Consider the following 18,978-nt stretch of genomic DNA (forward strand, 5'->3'; position numbering starts at 1 on the left):
CATAAATCTAAAATCGTTAGTTTACGATAGGCTTGTTAGTAATGGTTCTTGATATATCAAGTGATATAAAGTGATATCATGCCGTTGAGTTACGATAAGTGAGAAGTCTTAGATGCTTTGGTTGTCCGATAACGGGTTTATATGGCCATGGGATCGAGACTTTCATCATCCTTTCACCGAACATGAACACCTAGCAGTTTGTAAAAAGAAGAATAAATAGGCGTCTCCAGACCTTGGCAGCGATGATAGCTATCTCTTACCTCTTCCCGAATCCCACAATGAAGATCCCGATTCCCGAGTATTTACACATATTACACATACGAACTATAGTCTCCATTGCTGTTCGGATCCTAACCGTGTTGTAAGTTCACCTGGTAAGTTGCCCCCTTGCTTTTTTTTTTTTGACAATCAGAACCATACCAATCCTTGCGGCACTAGACGAGTCTAGGCGATCTCTCATGCTGCTTTAGATCTCCTACACGTGCCGACTATCTCCAGCCAATCGCTGTTAAGGCGTAGGATTCTCTATAATACCATTGCTCCGTATTACACAAGGGTCCCATTGATAGGGCGAGAGGACATATTCTTACTAATAAGACACTTGCATAGAATATCTATTGAACTTGGCTTCATATTGCGTTCTTCATCTCACTTCTTCAACCTGATCGTACGTTGATGATCAGTTCTTGCATTATCCATTTGTAGCAGAATAAGCAACGGGCTTGTTATGTGATGGTTCCAAGTTCACTAGCAAACGCTTGTACCTGCCTTAATAGGAGCTCGTCGTGATGTCGATGCCCAAGTATTGGAGATGGAGACATCCAACACATAACAACCTGACTTTGAGATTCAGAAATAGAGTTATTATACAATCCAAGCCACTCATCTACAATAAAACTGCCTCGGCCCCGAGGGGGTCTGAGGGGCGATGCGGCACAGAGCTGAAATCAGGTACACGACTAATAGGCATGTTCCTAGGCAAGTAAACGACAAGAAGGACGACAATGTATAACCCCTAATTCGAATTCAAAGAGGCATGTTTCAATTGCAAAGAAGTACCAAAATTGAGTGTTTCTCTTTGCAGCTCCGGATTGCGCTTGTAAGAGTCCATAACTATCCAAACAGGACTATGTCCCACAAGTCTATGGGAATCATCGACGGCAGGGTATCAATCATCAATGTAAATAGGAGAATTCGACTGTTTCCCTTTCCGTTGTCCTTATTCTGAGCTTTTCCTGTACTATGTTAGAAGATCAACTCATAAGTAGATACGTGGATATAGCAAGACGATGCTTACCGGTGTAAAATTAGCAGGATGAAGCGGTGCTGGAATACTGGCAGTTGCAACAGGCGCTGTTGAAGAAGTCCGGACCCCCAGCAAAAGCTGACAGTCTCTGATCGCGAGTAGTCAGATTGAGCTTTGGGAAAGACCCTCTGACCTTTTTCATGGATCTTCTTGAGTATAACCAATCTCTTCAGTACTTGTATAGTTAATTGCTCAGATCAGCTTAGGTCCATGAACTCTCTTGCTCGAGACTTGATAGGAACAGATCATTTCAGACTCAATAAACTCGTAACTTAACACAGCTTGTCATTGCTTTCATAATGGAGGAGTTGGTAAGTAAGAAGATCCAATATGTGCGATAAGTGATTCGATTTAGAGATTCGATTTAAATATTCGATTTAAATTCTATATTCACTTAACCAATCCAGTAGCAAGGATAAAGACTACATATGTATCTAAGCAGCTTAATGCAACCTTAAATGCGTGCATTAGCCTGAGCGCTATGCAACCTAGTGAGCTTGAAGACTTCAACAAATGCATGGCAGTCACTGAATGTAGTCGAATTACAACTTCTTTCAACTTTCGCCATTTTCCTTATTATCTAACCTCCTTCTTAAACGTTGACCTACGCTCGATTTTTTGGTCTCGTTTCTTATCATGACAACATTTCCTCATTCATACTTGACTATCATCAATCATGTCGGTCGACACAAACTCACTTTCCCAGTACCTGGAGCAGCTGCAGGGGACGACGTTTAGAAAACTGTACCAGCAGCCTTCTACAGCCCTCGCCATCTTCCGGCGCATGCTCCCGCATCTGGGTAAGAGAGCTTCCTTTTACCGTTCTAAAAACACCTTTACCCAAGCCAAAATCACTGCTAACGGCAAGAAACAGCCAAGGTTATTGTGATGGCCATTCTTTACTCTCCGACACCATGGTCTCTTGCCGATCTCGACCTCTGGATAAAACCCAACGCCACCCGCGAAAAGGATAAAGCCATCGCTATCCTACGATCCCTCCATATTGTACAGCCTCAGTCCATAACTCTGACTGTTAACTTCAAGAATAGCCTACGACTTGCGCTGGAGGGTGGAGGCGAGCACAACTCCTTTGGCGTCCCTTCCACCTATGCTATCCCCGTTGAGGTCGACCATGCGTTCCTCGACAAATACGCGAGAAAGAAATGGGACGACATCCTCCACTACGTTGTCTCGGCTACCGGCTTGACCAGCTTCGAGAAGGGATCTGGCGGACCCAAGCAATCGGTGAAGGACCTTCTTATGGCAGGACGGCTAGTCGAGCGCGGGGAGGGGCCTCTCAAGATCACAAATATTGGGTTTTCATTTCTACTACAAGAGGCAAATGCCCAGGTCTGGGCGCTGCTCCTCCTTTGGCTAGAAGCCATCGATGCTGCCAATGCCAACGGGGCCAGGTCGACCATGGACAGCGTAGACATGCTGCAGTTTTTCTTTTTACTAGCTTCCCTAGAATTTGGCCGCGCATACAGCACCGACGCCCTGACGGAGAGTCGCCGAAACATGCTACCTTCCCTCATCGACTTCGGCCTAATATACATACCGCAACACAACACACGCCAGTTCTTCCCTACGCGTCTAGCAACAACCCTGACGAGCAACGAAACCGCACTTCGCAGCGTCAGCGCAGGCTTCTCCTCAGCCACCAACGCGACCAGCGAAGAGCAGGACAAGTGCACCATCATCCTCGAGACCAACTTCCGCATGTACGCGTACGTGCACTCGCCCCTCCAAATCGCCGTGCTCGCCCTCTTCTCGGACCTCAAGTTCCGCTTCAAGGGCCTCGTGTCGGGCCACCTGACCCGCCAGTCCATCAAGAACGCCGTCGCCCACGGCATCACCTCGGACCAGATCGTCGCGTACCTCTCGACCCACGCCGACGAGCAGATGTACCGCCACGCCGCCGCCTCCAACAAGCCCGTCCTGCCCCCCGTCGTCATCGACCAGATCCGCCTCTGGCAGCTCGACACCGAGCGCATCTCCACCCGCGACGGCTACATCTTCAAAGAGTTCGACGAGTACAAGGAGTACAAGGCCGTCGCCGACTTCGCGGACAACATCGGCGTCTGCGCCTGGCGCAACGACAAAAAGGGCATCTTCTTCACCACCAAAGTAGAGCAGATCAAGGACTTCATGAAGGCGAGGAAGAATGCTAAGGCGGCGGCGGCGGCGGGGAAATGACGAGCAACGCTATTTTCCTCATCTCCCCCATCATCGCATTTTGCTTTTAACAAAACAAGTGTGTATTAATGTATTAAACCTTGGGCAAGCAAGTGCCTACCTAGGTAGGTACGTATAGTATTACTACAGTAACTACCTAGACATGATATCACGAGTCAAGTCGAGTTATATTATATCACAAAAACTCTTTCTAGCGTAGGTAGGAGTTCTCGGGGTTTGGGAGTCGGGTTGGATTGCGGTTATATAAATTAAGAAAAAAAACCACCTCTCCAAGGACTTGGAAAGACGGAAGGGATGGATGGAGGTTGATCATGACGGCGTTTAGGTTCAATATTCCCGTTTTGGGGGGAAGAAAAAAGAGAGAATGAAAACAAATAATATTCCAGCATTTTCACGAAGATCGTGGGAATGCGATGGTACTGGTAAAACTCGAGTTTTGATTTCTGATTAATGAGTCGTGCCTAGTTGACTAATTTTCCTATTCCCCCAGACTATCGATACATAATACTCCATCTCCTATTAATTACCTTAATTACCCTGTCATCCATTCCATCACCATGCTAATCCGACTCCGAAACTCCTTGTTGATGCGGAATATCCGTACCTAATTAATGCCTCAAGTATGCTCCTAAACTCCCCCTTATCGTAATATCATAGTCGTTGAGAGAGACTGCCAATCTGGATAGGTATCTGGATAATAACTTCCAGATGCCCATGCTCAGCGCAATCCATTTCATGCCCCTTTCCCTCCCGATGTGCGGAGCTTTTCCATGAGTAAGTTGGCTCATTCGAAAGACTCCTTCTCTTTCCCCTTTCCAGTTTCTCTTACCTTTTCCGTTCCGTGCCCTTCTCGTTGCAATTTTTCTTGCCATTCCTTTTCCTCCCCTTTTCGTTCTGTTTCGTTCTCCTTCTCGTTGCAATTTTGTTCTTTCTTTTTTCCTCTTCCTTTGCATGCAGATGCCATAAAACGCCATTAGTTCGTTCCACTCGACCCCTCTCCGTCCCCTCCCCCTTTTCCTTCACCAGACTGACTACCTTCGTTCCAATTCCTCAATCGTAAAATTACCGGGTATCTCGTAAAGTAAACCGGGCGCCTCGCAAAAATCAAATGCCCGCCTAGGTAGAGTAGGCAAGGTCCAGTCGTAAATCATTAGGGGAACTTTCTTGCCACAAGACGAGGTCTTGCAAAAGAGACAATTAAAGGAGTAATAAAAAGAGGAAAGAAAGAAAAAGAAAGGAAAAGAAAACCCAATGGCCTAGAATCCATCTGCCTTCACCTTCACGTAGTAGCGAAGGCCTCAGACTCGAGTTTAAAACCCCCCCATCTGACACGCGCGTAAACTCCCAAGCACACTTCCACTTCCAATCTTACTCACTTCTTACTCTTGCCACTGCCAAACAATCCACTAAAGTACCTCCTAGGGCCAGCGGGCTTATCATCCATCGTACCGCCCTGTGGGAGCAAGCCCGGCTTCTGGTAAAGGCGCGCGTAGTGCTGCTGGAACGCGCGCAGACTCTCGCGAGCCTCATTAGTCGTGCACTGCGCCTCCAGGTGCAGGAAGATGCGGTGCAGGCGGTTATCGTCGTCCGTGAGGAAGGTCGCTGCCTCCACTTTGGCGGCAGCGGACGCAGCTGCGCCTGAGGATGTGGGCGCCGCCATGCTGGCCATGGTGAACGACGTAGGAAACCCGGCCGTGTTCTTGGATTTCTGCTGTTTCGAGGACTCCGGGACCTGAGAGTGGGTTCGGCTTGCGGCGACGATTGTCGCGAGGTTGTCTGCCGTCAGCTGCTCGTTCTGGAATCGGCTCTGGAGCGCGTGGAAGCGACCGCTCCAATACTTGAGGTCACGCGCGGTGTTGACGAAGCGGTAGTCGTCTAGAGACAAGAGTTGGACTGGTGGTAGCTGAACATCAGATGGCATTGGCGCCGAAATCACGGGGCGGCCACTGGTCGAGGAAGCCTCGCTGTCGCTATGCTTCGAGGCTGTGGCAGAGGCCGCCGATGTCTGGCGTGACTCCCTACGGCCAAAGCTGGATAGAGATGTACGCGATAGTGAGGCTGCGAGATTGGAGAACACGCCCATAGTGTTCGACTTAGGAATGTTACTTGACTTCGTGCTCTTGGCCTTCGAAGGAGGTGCTAAACGTGGAATCTGCGAAATACGGCGTCTGCTCTGTGAGGCCTGTCGCTCCTCGGCAGCGCGTGATGGTGATGGCTGCTTGACAGGAAGCTTGAGGCGGGGTGGCCCCATCGTAGCCTTCTGCTTTCCCTTGTCTTCAGCATTCGGTGGGGTGCGCTTAGGAATACTTTGAGTACTAGCCAGTCGGAGGCTGTCCCTGTGTCTAACGCCGAGGTGGGTGAAAGAACTGCTGGGTGGAATATTCTCTGTCTTGAATTTGGAAGCATCAATGGCCGCTGACGGAGCAGCTGTGGACGGCATCCAAGCTGACGAATGCGTTGGAGAAGGTCGAGGTGTATCCCTTCTAGGCGATACTGGCATAGGTAAGTTGCTGGTTGTTTGTGATTGTTTTAATGGACTAGCTAGATGTCTATTATAGCTCCCACGAGATCCAGATGCGACCATGGAGGAGAATGCGGTAGTAGGGTGGCTAGTAAGTGGACCTGGGTGATCAATCGCAGAACCTCGAAGCGGTGCGTATGTTGTAGTTGAGCGAGTAGATGAACCCGTCTGGCCGCTAAAGGCTCCTTGAGAACCGGCAGATGTGGTTGCCGACAAATATGTGTGATGGCTAGCGGGTGGTTTGATGCTTGCGAAGCCCGTTGAAAGGTTTGTTGGTGATGATTCGATGGGACGAGTTTGGTATGGTTGAGGAACCTGTAGGTACTGAGAAGATGGCAATGCCGCGACTCTACGTTGGCCACCAAGGGGTACAGTGCTCGAGCTTAAGGGGAGGTGACTTGATTCCAGTTGTCTCCCTCCAGAAGGAGTTCCTGCGCCATCCACCCGTCCGGATCCTCTAAACGTGAACACGGGGTCTCCAGATCTGCGAATCGGCGTGGGAGTTTGGGGATTGGGCCAATCACTTCTCGAACGCGCTGGCTGGCGGCTTGCTTTGGGTGTGGGAGAACCCTCGGGCGAGTCGGCCATGGTTGAAGAGCTTTTTTAATCGTGAGGTAGATATAGAGGAGTGTCTTGAGGTTGACGAGGAAAAACAGACGCGTCCAGATACTCAACAGTCCGAAAACTGTATTGGCGTAGAGCGAGCCCAATTTATGGAAACACGAAATGGTTCCGTAGAATAGGCTACGCAGAATATAAATCGACTCACAAAACAGGAAAACAGGGTTACTAGGCGATGTAAAATGGTCCTGTTTCTCTTGGAGTTGGGATGCCATGAGTAAGTAGAATCCTACCTAGTCAAGTAAAAGGGAACAATGTTTGGGATGAGTGTGTTTAGAGGGACAACTCAGAAGAAAATCTGGCTACCTGTGAGATAAGGAGAAAAATGCTCAGCAAGTAGGTACACAGAGTCTTGGTGGTGAAGCAGTTCTGCATATTTGATCCTAATATTTGATGTTTTCGAGACTCGAAACTCGAAACCCGAAATCGAGTCGAGTCGAGTCGAGTCAGGGTCATGATATTCCAACGGGGCCGCAGCTTCTTCCCTCAGATAAATTATTGATAAAACTATAGATAAACTATACTAGATCATCAGCTCTTGCCTGCAGTGCATTGCCTAGGTAACATAAACATCAGTATTGTATTTTGTAGCTCCTTCTTTCCTCAAGTTAATCTTGGAGGCATTTAAACAAACATTGAACATCCATTTGAGTTAATTAGCTCTTGAATTCACACAGTACCTAGGTACAGCCCATGCCATTTTATTGACTGTTTACTTGACGGGGTCTAAGATGACTTTAACTTGGTGAGGACGTGACATGGATATCAAACATGAATGGCAGTCTTAGAGGTAGGTAGTTAGACATTCAGACATTCATAGATGGATCAAGGTAAAGTTGTATTAAAGAAAAGCATGTCAGAACCCTTTATGGCAAGTTCTTTTTATCATTTGCTATCCTAAATTTTATCTTCTTATTCTTCTATCTTAAACTTGAACGTCTCATCCCCTTTGCCTCTTTCAACTGGATTTCCATGGGAGTCCCATAATGCTCGCTCTTTGAAGGTGATGTTGCCTTCCCAGTCTAAAAGGACGATTGTCTGTCTCTGTGTGCCATAAGCTCCTTTCATGAAATAACCGTGGGGATCTCTCTGTGCTTCGTGCTCGCTGTAGTCCTCAATCTCCTCAAACGCGGCCTTTGCTCTGCCTTCATCGGCCGCGTCGGCCATGTCTTTCCAACCCTGATCTTCTGCAAAACTGCGGATAAATATAGACCGCCGAAGCGCATCCATATGTTGCTGGAACGTCATTTTAGGTTCCAAGGGTAGAGTGTCGTCGTCAAGAACGGCGAAGAGCCGATTTATCAGCCCCTCTTCATCCAAATCCTTCTCGACAGCTTCTTGTATTGTATCCTTCAACAACTTCTTTCCATTGATAATCTTCTCCCATTTTGCGTCCTCGGTATAGACGGCGTTGCTAAGCCCGTAGGTTTGACCTCGCTCTCCACCAATCCACGGTACTTCGCCGATGTGATCCCACCGATTGGAGATAATTGCTAACGGCTTGATGCCATTCTCCGTTTTTTGCTTCAGGTCACCGCAGACAAGCGAAAAGCCGCCGACGCCTTTCGCGGCGCGACCCTCTAGCATCGTATTGACGAAGTCGTCTAGGCTGTTCTGCGACGGTGAGCCTAGCCATGCCGACACTACGGTGCCGCGGCTCTTCACTCCGGCGATTGCGTGATCCGGATCCGGGTCATCTTCACTAGATTCCCGGTAGTTGGTCAGCACCGCAATGCGGCCGCTCTTGGTAACTCCTAGCCAAGTTCCGCGTTCGCGCCGATACAGGTCTCGCGCCGATAGAATCTTCTCGCCCGAAGGTTGGTGGGTGTACCAATGCGGCCGGCTGGTGGGTCTCAGTATGTATTCGTCCCGATTGTTAATAGCAATCAGTGCATATTTCGGATGGGCTGTTGTGATAAGAACGATGCACATTGTGTTGGAAGTAAGGGCCCTTCTCTCGGGTTTCGTTTAATGATTCTTATCGTTTTTTTTAGATCTTTTCTTTGGTAATACTCGTAAGAACGGAGTATGTAGAGCACGTATGAGGGTCGGAATAAGAGATGTTGAAGAAGAAAAAAAGAGATAAAATTATTCCGTCCTCGCCACCGTCTGACCAAGGTTTGTGTCAATCCCTAACTTGTTCATAAAAGTCTCCTGATACGCGACTGTTTCTTTTCTTACTTGCGTATGTAGTGTATGTAATGTATAACACAGCTGTGGACTAAAGCTAAGCTGTTCATGGAATAGATGAAAATGATCCCAATAGTGTCAATGGTCCCAATGGTAATGTGACACGTCTCCTACGAATTTCACAGCTGTAGACCGCCTAGACTTGACTCCAGGGCTGCTCGAGAATTTATTAGTTGACACATGCGACTTCGGCTAGGGTTTTTCTTAGGCTTAGACTTGTCAACCTGACAGAAACATAAATGTGAGAAGTAGGTATGTATGTAAATAATAGAAGGATATGTAATAGAAGAATAACAGAAAAGTACAACATTGAAAGTCCAAAGTCCCCAAGTCCCAAGTTCCATGTCATCGGGCATAATGTGTGGGGTGATACTTAATAACCCTGACCTTGTTCTGGGCCCTGGAACCTTGCAGACTTCAATAATTCCTTCAATAATTCAGCGGTCGCTGCCGGGAAATGGCTGTGGCACACTGGCAGGCAGGCGCCTATCTCAGCGTAACAGCGATACCTGGTTGGTACTACTAGTGGTAGCTGCCGGTACCTAGAACTTAATGTGCTCATTGGTGCTGTACCTGACCGGATGTCGCCGGTTTATACCGACACGGACTTTTCCTTCTTTTGGTGTGAAATCTTTCCTCCCGAGATCTTCATTTCACTCTCTCAATCTTCTAACCTACAGTACATATATCATACATATGTAGTCCCGCAATATCATCACTGCCTTGATTCGTCGCCATTCCAATTATAATTCACGCAAATAGACTGCTATGATTTCTCTCCAGGAACATTACTTGCATTGCATGGCTTCCTATTATGAAGCAGGTTAGACTCCAACTCGCTGAACAAAAATTGCAATCCGACCGACGCACATCCGGGCCATTGCATTCAGGGCCTTGGGCAACAATCTACGACTTTTCTTTCTCCGAGTGCATCAAATCATTGGGTTTGGCTAACATGGTTACAGCATGTAGGACCATGAGTGTCGTGACTGCAGCGGATGATATAAAATAAGTACTGTTCTTGTCGCTTAAGCCTACTAACTTGGGATCGAACGGATGTGGTCGCGGCAAAACAGCCATCACGGAGACTTCTTCGTCCGGGATGATACCGTTACCTAGCAGTACTTATGGAGATACCCGGCCGGGCCAATCCGAGTTCCGATGACGGCCTTATGATGTGTATCTCTGTTCCCCCCTTAAAGTCTGCTTAGGTATGGCACCTACCTGGCTAATTAGTAGGTTATGATCTATGTAACCTAGGTTAGTACCTGCATGCAGGTAAGTATGGAAGGCTGCAATGCTGTTAAAGGAAAGACTTGCCCTTCGTCTAGGGGGTAAAGTTCAAGCTCTTACGCGTGACGATAATATAACAGAGCTACGAAACAACAGCAAGATTCGAAAACACATTAACTGCAGCCCCTTTTAATGATCTCCCCTACCTATGTGTCCTCGTCTAACTTGATAAACTGCATTCATATCATCCTATAACCGCAGTCCTTATGGACTCACTCGTAGGCATCGACGCCAAACAGCAATTATTACTGGGTAAACAATAAATCAATATGGCTCATCATCATGCTATCGATCGCAAGTCCGTTGGCAGCTTGGACGACAACTTCTACAGTGCACCATCCAGTCGCGTAGTTAGTCGACATGTGAGCCTTGCAATGGCTCCGCGCGAGCTACAAGAGACAAGCCATGACACAGTGCCGCCACCAGATTCACTTATTTCGGCTTCCCTGCCCGGCCATTCTGCTCCCATCTTTTCAGGAGCTCAAAGTCCGACGTTGAAGAGTGCATCAAAGCAAAGATGGGCCATTCCGTTTACCATCCGCCATCAGCATAACCCTAAACATCATCATTTCTGTCCGAAGCCGATAGGTCGCCGTATACACAGGACCTTTCATCGCACATCTGATACTGTTCCGCTAGTTCAGCCAATCATGGACAAATTAAATGAAGAATTCAGCGGCTTCACTTCTCCCATGATCTCGTCTCCAGCATCTCCACTAGCATTGTACACCAAACCTTCTCATTCAAAAGGGGCATATTCCAACCCCTCGGTCAGCATCGATAAGCAAGGAGCAGATGCCATTGTTTGCAATATTCGGGCTTACTTGTCTAACAAAAGACATGTCGATTGTTCGTCGCAGACAGGAATGTTACGGATGGATGATGAGAATAAGCCGCCCACACTGAAGTTGCAGAAGGGCGAAAACACTCGTCTACAAAGCCATAATATAGCTGGCGAAACAGCAGTTGATAGTTACCTGGTAACTACGAACGACATTGCGGGAATCCTAGATATTGTGATTGCTAGTCTCCGTCACGTTGACGAGGGCAGCCCAGCCGTTGAATGCCTTTCGATGATGTTGCCAAAAGAATCGCAGCCGAGGCCGAAACCCAAGTTAAAAGCGATCATTCCTGGATCAGCAACTATCGCTGATCCAGCCACAACTATCAGCTCCGTTCAGCCTTCATTTAGCTTTGCCGGCTACTCTGGTCGTCATGAACAACATCTCGATAGCCCTAAAACTACGTTCATTTCTCGGCAAAGTATCACCGAAGTTTCCTAGAGGCCAAACTCGGGAAGTGCAGCTCGAGAGGCGACCAGAGAGCCGTTCATGGACGTGTTCGGATCACTAGAAATGTCTCGAAATGTCTCTACGCTTAGTTCGTCACGCGTAGTCTCAGCCCTACCATCTCCAGATAAAGGAATGAGCCCAAGACTTAGTCCTACGCTGGAGGAATCCGGTCTTTCGCCAAAATTAAAGCCCCAAGACCAAAGGCGTTCAGTGTCCGAGCCAGTCAGTCCCAGGGCATCTTTCAGTACCGTCAGATCTTCGATGAGCCATTATCGAGATGGGACGATAACCTGCTTTCCAAGGCTTCTCTCCAGAACGAGTACGAGCGACTGGCTAACCCCACTGGGCCTATTAAGTGACCCTCACACGTCCCAACAAAAAGGAACGGCGTCAGATCTTTATGCACGTGGCATTGATGCACACAGCGGCGTGGATACTCCCAAGCACTTAGATATGTTAGAAGAGTCGCCGAGTGAAACACCAGGACCCATCAAGAGCTTCCCTTCACAAGTCATCCCTCTACAGTGGCCCCGGAAATTAGACGAAGGGCCCCCGGTATCTAGCAACAGAACAGGTAGCGCAATCGGTGTTTCTTCGCATCGCCGAAAAAGTACAATCAAGCCAATGGAGGCGCGGAATTTGGATTCCGGCCACAGTCTTTTAGACCAATTGCGCCGGTACAGCTTCATGCCTTTATCGGATCATACGCCAGAGAGCATTCGTGAAGCATTACCTCCAGCTAGAACACCGGCTGATATACCACTGCTGGAAGAAGGAGGCAGAAAGCGGTCCTCTCAAGAATTACTGCAAGATATCCTGGACAGAAAACTAGCGTCTGATAGGACATCACAGAAGTCATCGCGAAAATCGTCACGAAGAAACTCGCGAGCATATGCACCAGAGCGGCGCAAGAAGACGGGTTCGAAAGCAACACAGCCAGGGGGGAGGAGCGGGCCAGGCCGTATGTCCTGCTCGGAAGACCAGACACCGCACATCTGTATGGATGAGCAGCCGACACCTTTGTCGGGATCCGAAATGGCTTAGGTAGGATGAGGCGGCCTAGACGTAAGATAGGTACGTACTTAAGTAGTGTTTAGATGTACAAAATGGAATTTCCTGCAGTCCTCGTTTTGAGTTTCTAAGAGCATCTCTTAGAACCAGTACTCATCTGGGTGTATGCATCATAAGGATTGAGTTCAGTAGCAGTGGCTACTAACACATCATTTAGGTCCTACATAGGTAGTTACCAAGTCACATTTGAGAATTGTCGACATCATCACTTCGATGCATTGATCTTCACATAAAATTTTCAAGTATACAACTGAATAAAAGTAAATTCCTTTGGAAGCGATTCGCACTCGTCATCATGTCGGTGCGCGCACCATGCCCGTTTATTTTTATGTTGTACAAGTTTTCCATTTTGTCATATCGCATCCGTGGGCGCACACCATAAAAGCACATCCATGCCCGTACCCGTACTCCTAGACTCCAACCCAAGATCCCCTATATGCAGTTGACGCATACATACCTATACACGCCTTCCTATAACAACAACACCCCCCTTATCGCTTCCACTCCCCGGCATTCTCAACGCCCTTGGACACACTCTCGGTGCCGCTCTGGACACCCGTGCCGATGGAGCCGATGGCGTCGCCGACAGGTTTTCCAGCGGACCCCGTGGCACTGGTCAACGTGTCCCCGATCCCGCGTGTGGCAGCGCCCACGACGTTACCGGCGGTGCGGCCGACACCGCCGACAGTGTTGCCAACGGTGCTGGTGACAAACTTGGCGGCGCCGGTTACACCTGTGTCTTGTTTGTTGTTGGTTTCGAGGGGCATGGTGGGTGGTTTCTGGTAGGTACTGATGATTGATGAAGTTGATTTTAGATTTAAATGTCTCTTTGTTTGCTTTTTTTTTTCCGGCTCGTAGATTCAAATAAGATGAGTTGGGATGAATTGCAAGACATATATGTAGTCCCTGGACCATCAAGGGTATTTGTATTACCACCGGTGAAGTGTGACGTCACGGCCTCAGCCGCTCCGTCGTCACCACCACGCAAATTGTCGATCATCAAGATCCATCGTTTAAGCTCGGACAGCCGTGGTTTGAGGTTTGGTGATGTCATTGGGGAGGACAGAGTTTCTGGATTACTTCATCATAGTTATTCCAACGTTGAAGTAGCTGAATCCTCGATAATTACTAGTAGTACTAGTTACTAGTAGTAAACCGTTTGAAGTAGCACCAGGTCTCGGATTTAATGCATAAATCCATTTCTAAATCCATCTATAATCCACCAACAACCTATCTATCTATAAGTGTTTCACTGGCCCTAGAAATACCGAGTTCTAATTCTATTATTGTTTGAATCCATGGCTAAATCAAGCAGATCAAGACATGTTGCCGTACATTTTCAGCGTACTATTCGTTGGTCCACTAATCCATCGCAGCGGTAGCCAATGAGAATACAGGCTTACCGAACCACCCAATGAAAATCAAAAGAAGATATTCGCAAGTCTCGGCCGTGAATACTCGTGGTATAATTCCCAAGGCTCTTAATTCATTGAAATCCAACAAGATAAACGGAGCTTTTATATTCATCGGAGAGTTATTGGAACCCTAAACCCATTTATTAATGATGGACTTAACCAGAAATCCCCTAATGCCTTGGCAGATCGTTTCATATATTATCTGGTTATCTGGGCGTGGATGGTTAGAACCCGAGATGGTAGTGAATGCATCTGTTTAAGCTAACACCTCTCATTAAATCACTACCAACATCTAGTCTCATACCTACCTACCTACCTACCTAACCTAATACATAATTCTTTTTTAAATCTTCGCACTTATCTAGAACCAAGTTACAATATGTGTCTTAGCAGGCTCTATCACCACATATCACAAGCATGGCCTCCGAGGCCAAAGTTCACCGATAAGGATATACCACCACTAGATGGAAAGGCAAGCCCTTCTCCCTATACCTGACCCTTATTCCCAAAAAATGGTTCACTCAATTGCATACCAACCTATTATGGCTCAAAACAACTAATCATACCACATCAGGTCTATGTGATCAGCGGTGCAAACACGGGCATTGGGAAAATACTAGCACAGATCTTGTATTCCAAGAATGCACGCGTCATCATAACCGCTCGCTCCCAGGAGAAGGGGGACAAGACCATCGAAGACATCAAGCGGGAAGTACCAGTCTCCAAAGGCGAGCTGATCTTCGTGCGCATGGACCTCGCAGACCTCAACCAGGTCAAGACCGCGGCCCACGAGATCCTGCAGCGCGAGGACCGGATCAACGTCCTCTTCAACAACGCCGGCGTCATGGTGCTGAAGGGGGAGCCCAAAACGGTGCAAGGTTACGAGGAGCAGCTGGGCGTCAACAACGTGGGCACCCACCTCTTCACGCAGCTGCTGGCGCCAACCCTCGTGCGCGCGGCGCAGAACGAGCCCGCGGGATCCGTGCGCGTCATCTGGGTGTCGTCGTCCGGCTCCGAGATGCAGTCGCCGCCGGGCGGCGTGCCCATGCACAACCTCGACTACCACGAGAAGGCCGACCCGTTCGTCCGCTACGCCATCAGCAAGGCCGGCGTCTACTACCAGGGCGCCGAGTTCGCCCGCCGCTACAAGGGCGCTGGCATCGTCAGCGTGCCCCTGCATCCCGGGATCTTGAACACGGATCTCTTTCGCCAGGCGAATGGGATTCAGAGGCGGCTGTTCACGTTCCTATTCTCGTATCCGCCCATATATGGAGCGTACACGGAGATCTTCGCGGCGTTCGCACCGGAGGTGGCAGCGCGCTCGGGGGAATGGGGTAAGTGATCTCCCCCTCAGTCCCGTCTTCTATTCTTAGATACACGTACCTGGTATAAGATTAAACTGACACATGATTGCCGTTTTTAGTTGTGCCATGGGGACGTTACATGGATGTACGCAAGGACATGAAGGAAGCCACGAAGTCGAAGGAAGAAGGAGGTACGGGGATTGCGAGTGCGTTCTGGGATTGGAATGAGGAGCAGATTCGGCCGTATATGTAGTTTCTTTTCCTTTTCTAGTAGTTCATGTATTTCTAGCAGCATTTGAATCAATATAGATACCTACCTACCTAGTACCTATATACCCACACATACAATGATGCTTACTTTGAATGGTAGGGTATTTCTTTTCTTTTTATGGTTTTTATCCCAATTTCTTTTAGACTTCCAAGGTTACCTACTTTAGAAATCCAACTGTGGTGGTGATGGCTAGTCTCGTCGCGAGAATAAAATAAGATGCGTTACCATTACCTAAAGCAGCTTCATTTTTTCATAGACAACCATGAACCTACCTAGTACCTACTTACCTACTCACAAACGGATTCCAACTCCTCTTCCAGGTTACCTAGCAAGGTACTAACTAAGTAGGCAAGGAAGTACTTATGCTTGAATATCCGTGACGCAAAGGTACCATGCCATGAAAGCGGGGTTTCGATTACGTTCTAAATATATTGAGGCTACCAAGAGGAGATCGGGATCCTTTTATTTTCTACCTAAGGTACCTACCTAACCTAGCCGTGCGAGCTAAAATGTTTATAGGTAAACAGCTCCCCTCTCTCCACCTTGTTGAGATATTTAAACCTAGAAGCTTCCGAGGCTCATTCTGGGAATTCAATAAGTATAAGATCCATTGTACCTCTCTATCACGAATTACGATATTATCAATATTTGAAAAAAAGGGGTCATTTCTCTTACACGCTTACATCTCCAAGCTACCTACACAAGTAAAATTTATCTTGTAGGCCAGCTACATACATCACCACCCAAACCAAAGAAAAAAAGAGACATCTAGAAGGAAACCCAAAAAGAAACCAAAAACAAAAACAAAAACAAAAAATGGCCCCCCCCGGCATCATCTCCGTCGTGTACCCCTCAGCCGCCAAGTTCGACATGGACTACTACCTGCGCGTGCACATGCCGCTGGTGCAGAAGAACTGGGCCAGCTTCGGCCTCGTCGACTGGAAGGTCGCCCACTACACCGCCGACGACGCCGGCTTCGTCTCCGTCCAGGCCTGGCTCCAGTTCGAGGACGTCGCCCAGTGGGCCGTCGCCGCCAGCAGCGTGCCCGGGAAAGAGGTCTTTGATGATGTGAAGAGGTTCACGGATGCGACGCCGAAGGTGCTGGTGGGTACGTTGACCGGGGGGCAGGGGGCGTAGGTAGAGGAGATGAAGGGGGGAGGGAGGGATTGTGTACCTAACTAACATCGGTTTTTTTTTTGGTTTCTTGAGAGGAGAGTTTCCATTACGCGTGGTAACATAGGCTTTTATGAGTTGTGCAACTATAAGCTCTTCAGGGATGGCATTTCTGGGTTATTATAGCATATGTGAGATATCCGAGACTACCTATTCAGCATCAGTCAACGTACTTAGCAATACCTAGATACGCATGACTTTAACGCGTGACTTTAGCCAATGCCCCAATGAGCAAATCCTACCTGTCAATGTTCCCCTATTCAGTCATAATACTTCTGCTCCACACCCGCAATAATCTCCTTCTCCCGCTGCTCCACTAGCCTAGTCCGGAACCGATGATCCTTTGCAATTCGCGCCCTCGCCCACTCTACACTTCTTGTCAGCGCACCCATCCTTCCTCAACACCAACAGCCAGCAAAGAGCACAGGTGCTTACCTTCAGCCGTCACCTCATGCGCAAACCTCTGCCCCGCGCCCTCCCCCTGCAACCCCAGCCTCTTCAACAGCGGGCTCTCCACAGGCCTCAGCACAACCTTGGCCTCCGGCCTCGCAAAGTAAATCAAGCTCAGCCTCGCCCGCCCCGCCTGGTCCTCCGGCGGCCTCACGACGCGGTGCACCGTACTCTTCAGGTATCCGCCGCTCAGGAACTCGAGCGCGTCGGCGACGTTCACGATGATCGCGTCGCGGGGCGACCGGACGCACCGCCACGCGCCGTCCCGCGCCCGCACCTGCAGGCCCGCGACCGGCTGGTGGAACAGGAACGTCAGCGTGTTGTAGTCCGTGTGGCCCCTCGCCCAGACGTTGCCGGCCCCCGCGTCCGCGGCGGGGCTCCGCGGGTGGTACTTCATGTACCGCAGGTACTCGAGGCCCTCGGCCGCGTAGCGGTGGCGCTGCGCCAGGTGCTCCTCGTCGGGGAGCTCGAGGACGTGCGCGAAGAGGCAGAGCAGCGGGAGCAGCAGGCTGTCGTGCACCTTGCGCGAGAAGGCGCGGATCTCGTCCCAGTGGGCGCGGATGAGCGCCGGGTGGGGGCGCGAGGAGTGCTCGGGCGTGAACTTCGGGATGTTGTACCGCTCGTCGTTGTCGCGCGCCGCGAGGACGGCGGAGCCGGTCGACTGCGGCTTGTAGCCCCGGAAGTCGCCGGAGGCGGTGTCGCACTGGTACTTGAGCTTCTCCTCCAGGGGGAGGTCGAAGAAGGCTTCGCATAGGGCGTATTGGCGTCGCACTTCTTCGTCGGAGAAGCCGTGGCCGACTACGTAGAAGAAACCTGTGATGATGTCCCCCCCCTTTGGTTTTAGCTGGGTACTTAAGTAGGTAGGTGCCTATGAGCTGTGTGTAGGTTCTCGGCTCGGCTTTGGCTCACCGTTCTTGTTGATGAAGCTTAATACTTGCTTCGCCAGCGCCTGCTTACCCCCTGGCTCGTTGAGCTTGGATATATCAAGCGCTTCTAGTTCCGCATATTGTACTGTTCCAAGGAAGTCAAATCTACTACTTGTCTGTAAGTATGCGTATGTCGGACGTGCACATACATTTCTCTTTAGTTTCAGCCGGATATTCGTAGGGCGGAAGAGCTTCTACCCTCGATGGAGACATTGCTTTCGCGTTGCAGATGAGTCTAGGTACCTATAGACCCCTTTTCTTTACTCAAGTTCACTGTTTGCTTCCAATTGTTAAGATATGTTTCAAAGAACGACATGCCCTTAGATCGAGGTAACATATCTCCAAATGATAATGCAAGTCTCGCAATCGAGCGGGGAAGCTGTCGTCCTACGCGTCATGAGATTGGGCAATGCATCTACGAAAAAATGATGCCATCGAGAACATCTAAGACGAATGTAACTAGCAACGAGGAGAGCTCCGAGTTGCCCAGATACTCGTTTCTTTTCATAAGACTGACTATAAAATGCCACCTGGTAAATAGTTGATGTTTGCAGCAGCTCCCCCTTTGGATTTTAGGGAGTGCGCAGTGTTTCTGAATATCGATGCCTTGCCTCTTGACCATGGTTACACACGTCAGGCTTGTTCAGGGGTCAGTTAATAGTCTCTAGATTCGTCTATCCGCGAGAGGGTGATATCACCTCCCGGGGACATCAAAGCAGAGGCTGATGAAAAGGGGGTTTTTTAACCTGGTGCGTTAAAATATAGTGCTTAGTGATTAGTGATTTCATGTCCCCAACGTTTTGTACCCCCACGTATTGACCGAGCTTCGGCCTCATCTTGGATCATTGGTCCTTCCAACCTACTTCGGCCCGGATCAGGGTCCTTGCCAATTGAATTCAACCGAATATACAACTTTTGAACATTTAGTATATACCGAAGCAGAAGCATG

The 18,978-nt window shown here is 49.0% G+C and overlaps 9 protein-coding genes across 9 annotated transcripts; 5 read left to right on the forward strand and 4 right to left on the reverse strand.

The window, feature by feature from the left end:
- Window positions 1-1,849: 1,849 nt before the first annotated feature.
- On the forward strand, window positions 1,850-4,046 carry GGS25DRAFT_486788 (transcription factor Tfb2). Its single transcript, XM_049260661.1, has 2 exons — window positions 1,850-2,106; window positions 2,181-4,046. The coding sequence occupies exons 1-2, from the start codon at window positions 1,983-1,985 to the stop codon at window positions 3,500-3,502; spliced, it is 1,446 nt and encodes a 481-aa protein (XP_049117893.1). The 5' UTR covers window positions 1,850-1,982; the 3' UTR covers window positions 3,503-4,046.
- Window positions 4,047-5,753, reverse strand: GGS25DRAFT_486791 (uncharacterized protein; the record flags this gene model as incomplete). Its single annotated transcript, XM_049260662.1, has 2 exons — window positions 4,047-4,276; window positions 4,925-5,753. 2 exons carry the CDS (start codon window positions 5,751-5,753, stop codon window positions 4,236-4,238), a joined length of 870 nt encoding a protein of 289 aa, XP_049117894.1. The 3' UTR covers window positions 4,047-4,235.
- A 1,732-nt stretch (window positions 5,754-7,485) lies between these two features.
- On the reverse strand, window positions 7,486-9,195 carry GGS25DRAFT_486792 (DUF833-domain-containing protein). The gene has a single exon (XM_049260663.1). The coding sequence runs from the start codon at window positions 8,574-8,576 to the stop codon at window positions 7,557-7,559; it is 1,020 nt and encodes a 339-aa protein (XP_049117895.1). The 5' UTR covers window positions 8,577-9,195; the 3' UTR covers window positions 7,486-7,556.
- Window positions 9,196-9,966: 771 nt separating this feature from the next.
- On the forward strand, window positions 9,967-11,784 carry GGS25DRAFT_239203 (uncharacterized protein). Its single transcript, XM_049257091.1, has 2 exons — window positions 9,967-10,112; window positions 10,303-11,784. Exon 2 carries the CDS (start codon window positions 10,397-10,399, stop codon window positions 11,408-11,410), a length of 1,014 nt encoding a protein of 337 aa, XP_049117896.1. The 5' UTR covers window positions 9,967-10,112; window positions 10,303-10,396; the 3' UTR covers window positions 11,411-11,784.
- Window positions 11,459-12,658, forward strand: GGS25DRAFT_520727 (uncharacterized protein; the record flags this gene model as incomplete). The annotated part of the gene is made up of 2 exons (XM_049263925.1): window positions 11,459-12,416; window positions 12,648-12,658. The coding sequence occupies 2 exons, from the start codon at window positions 11,459-11,461 to the stop codon at window positions 12,656-12,658; spliced, it is 969 nt and encodes a 322-aa protein (XP_049117897.1).
- Window positions 12,659-12,981: 323 nt separating this feature from the next.
- Window positions 12,982-13,544, reverse strand: GGS25DRAFT_520728 (uncharacterized protein; the record flags this gene model as incomplete). Its single annotated transcript, XM_049263926.1, has 2 exons — window positions 12,982-13,223; window positions 13,424-13,544. 2 exons carry the CDS (start codon window positions 13,542-13,544, stop codon window positions 12,982-12,984), a joined length of 363 nt encoding a protein of 120 aa, XP_049117898.1.
- Window positions 13,545-13,904: 360 nt separating this feature from the next.
- On the forward strand, window positions 13,905-15,549 carry GGS25DRAFT_239249 (NAD(P)-binding protein). Its single transcript, XM_049257092.1, has 4 exons — window positions 13,905-13,953; window positions 14,069-14,377; window positions 14,480-15,239; window positions 15,329-15,549. Exons 2-4 carry the CDS (start codon window positions 14,285-14,287, stop codon window positions 15,460-15,462), a joined length of 987 nt encoding a protein of 328 aa, XP_049117899.1. The 5' UTR covers window positions 13,905-13,953; window positions 14,069-14,284; the 3' UTR covers window positions 15,463-15,549.
- A 718-nt stretch (window positions 15,550-16,267) lies between these two features.
- Window positions 16,268-16,913, forward strand: GGS25DRAFT_239325 (uncharacterized protein). Its single transcript, XM_049257094.1, has 2 exons — window positions 16,268-16,784; window positions 16,841-16,913. Exon 1 carries the CDS (start codon window positions 16,297-16,299, stop codon window positions 16,615-16,617), a length of 321 nt encoding a protein of 106 aa, XP_049117900.1. The 5' UTR covers window positions 16,268-16,296; the 3' UTR covers window positions 16,618-16,784; window positions 16,841-16,913.
- GGS25DRAFT_239296 (putative 1-aminocyclopropane-1-carboxylate oxidase) lies at window positions 16,718-18,788 on the reverse strand. Its single transcript, XM_049257093.1, has 6 exons — window positions 18,369-18,788; window positions 18,179-18,304; window positions 18,013-18,114; window positions 17,089-17,916; window positions 16,896-17,020; window positions 16,718-16,799 (listed from the first exon to the last, which is right to left on the reverse strand). The coding sequence occupies exons 2-5, from the start codon at window positions 18,240-18,242 to the stop codon at window positions 16,914-16,916; spliced, it is 1,101 nt and encodes a 366-aa protein (XP_049117901.1). The 5' UTR covers window positions 18,243-18,304; window positions 18,369-18,788; the 3' UTR covers window positions 16,718-16,799; window positions 16,896-16,913.
- Window positions 18,789-18,978: the final 190 nt, after the last annotated feature.

The sequence above is a fragment of the Hypoxylon fragiforme genome (assembly GCF_022984875.1).
Source record: "Hypoxylon fragiforme strain CBS 206.31 chromosome Unknown GGS25scaffold_4, whole genome shotgun sequence".
NCBI lineage: Eukaryota > Fungi > Ascomycota > Sordariomycetes > Xylariales > Hypoxylaceae > Hypoxylon > Hypoxylon fragiforme.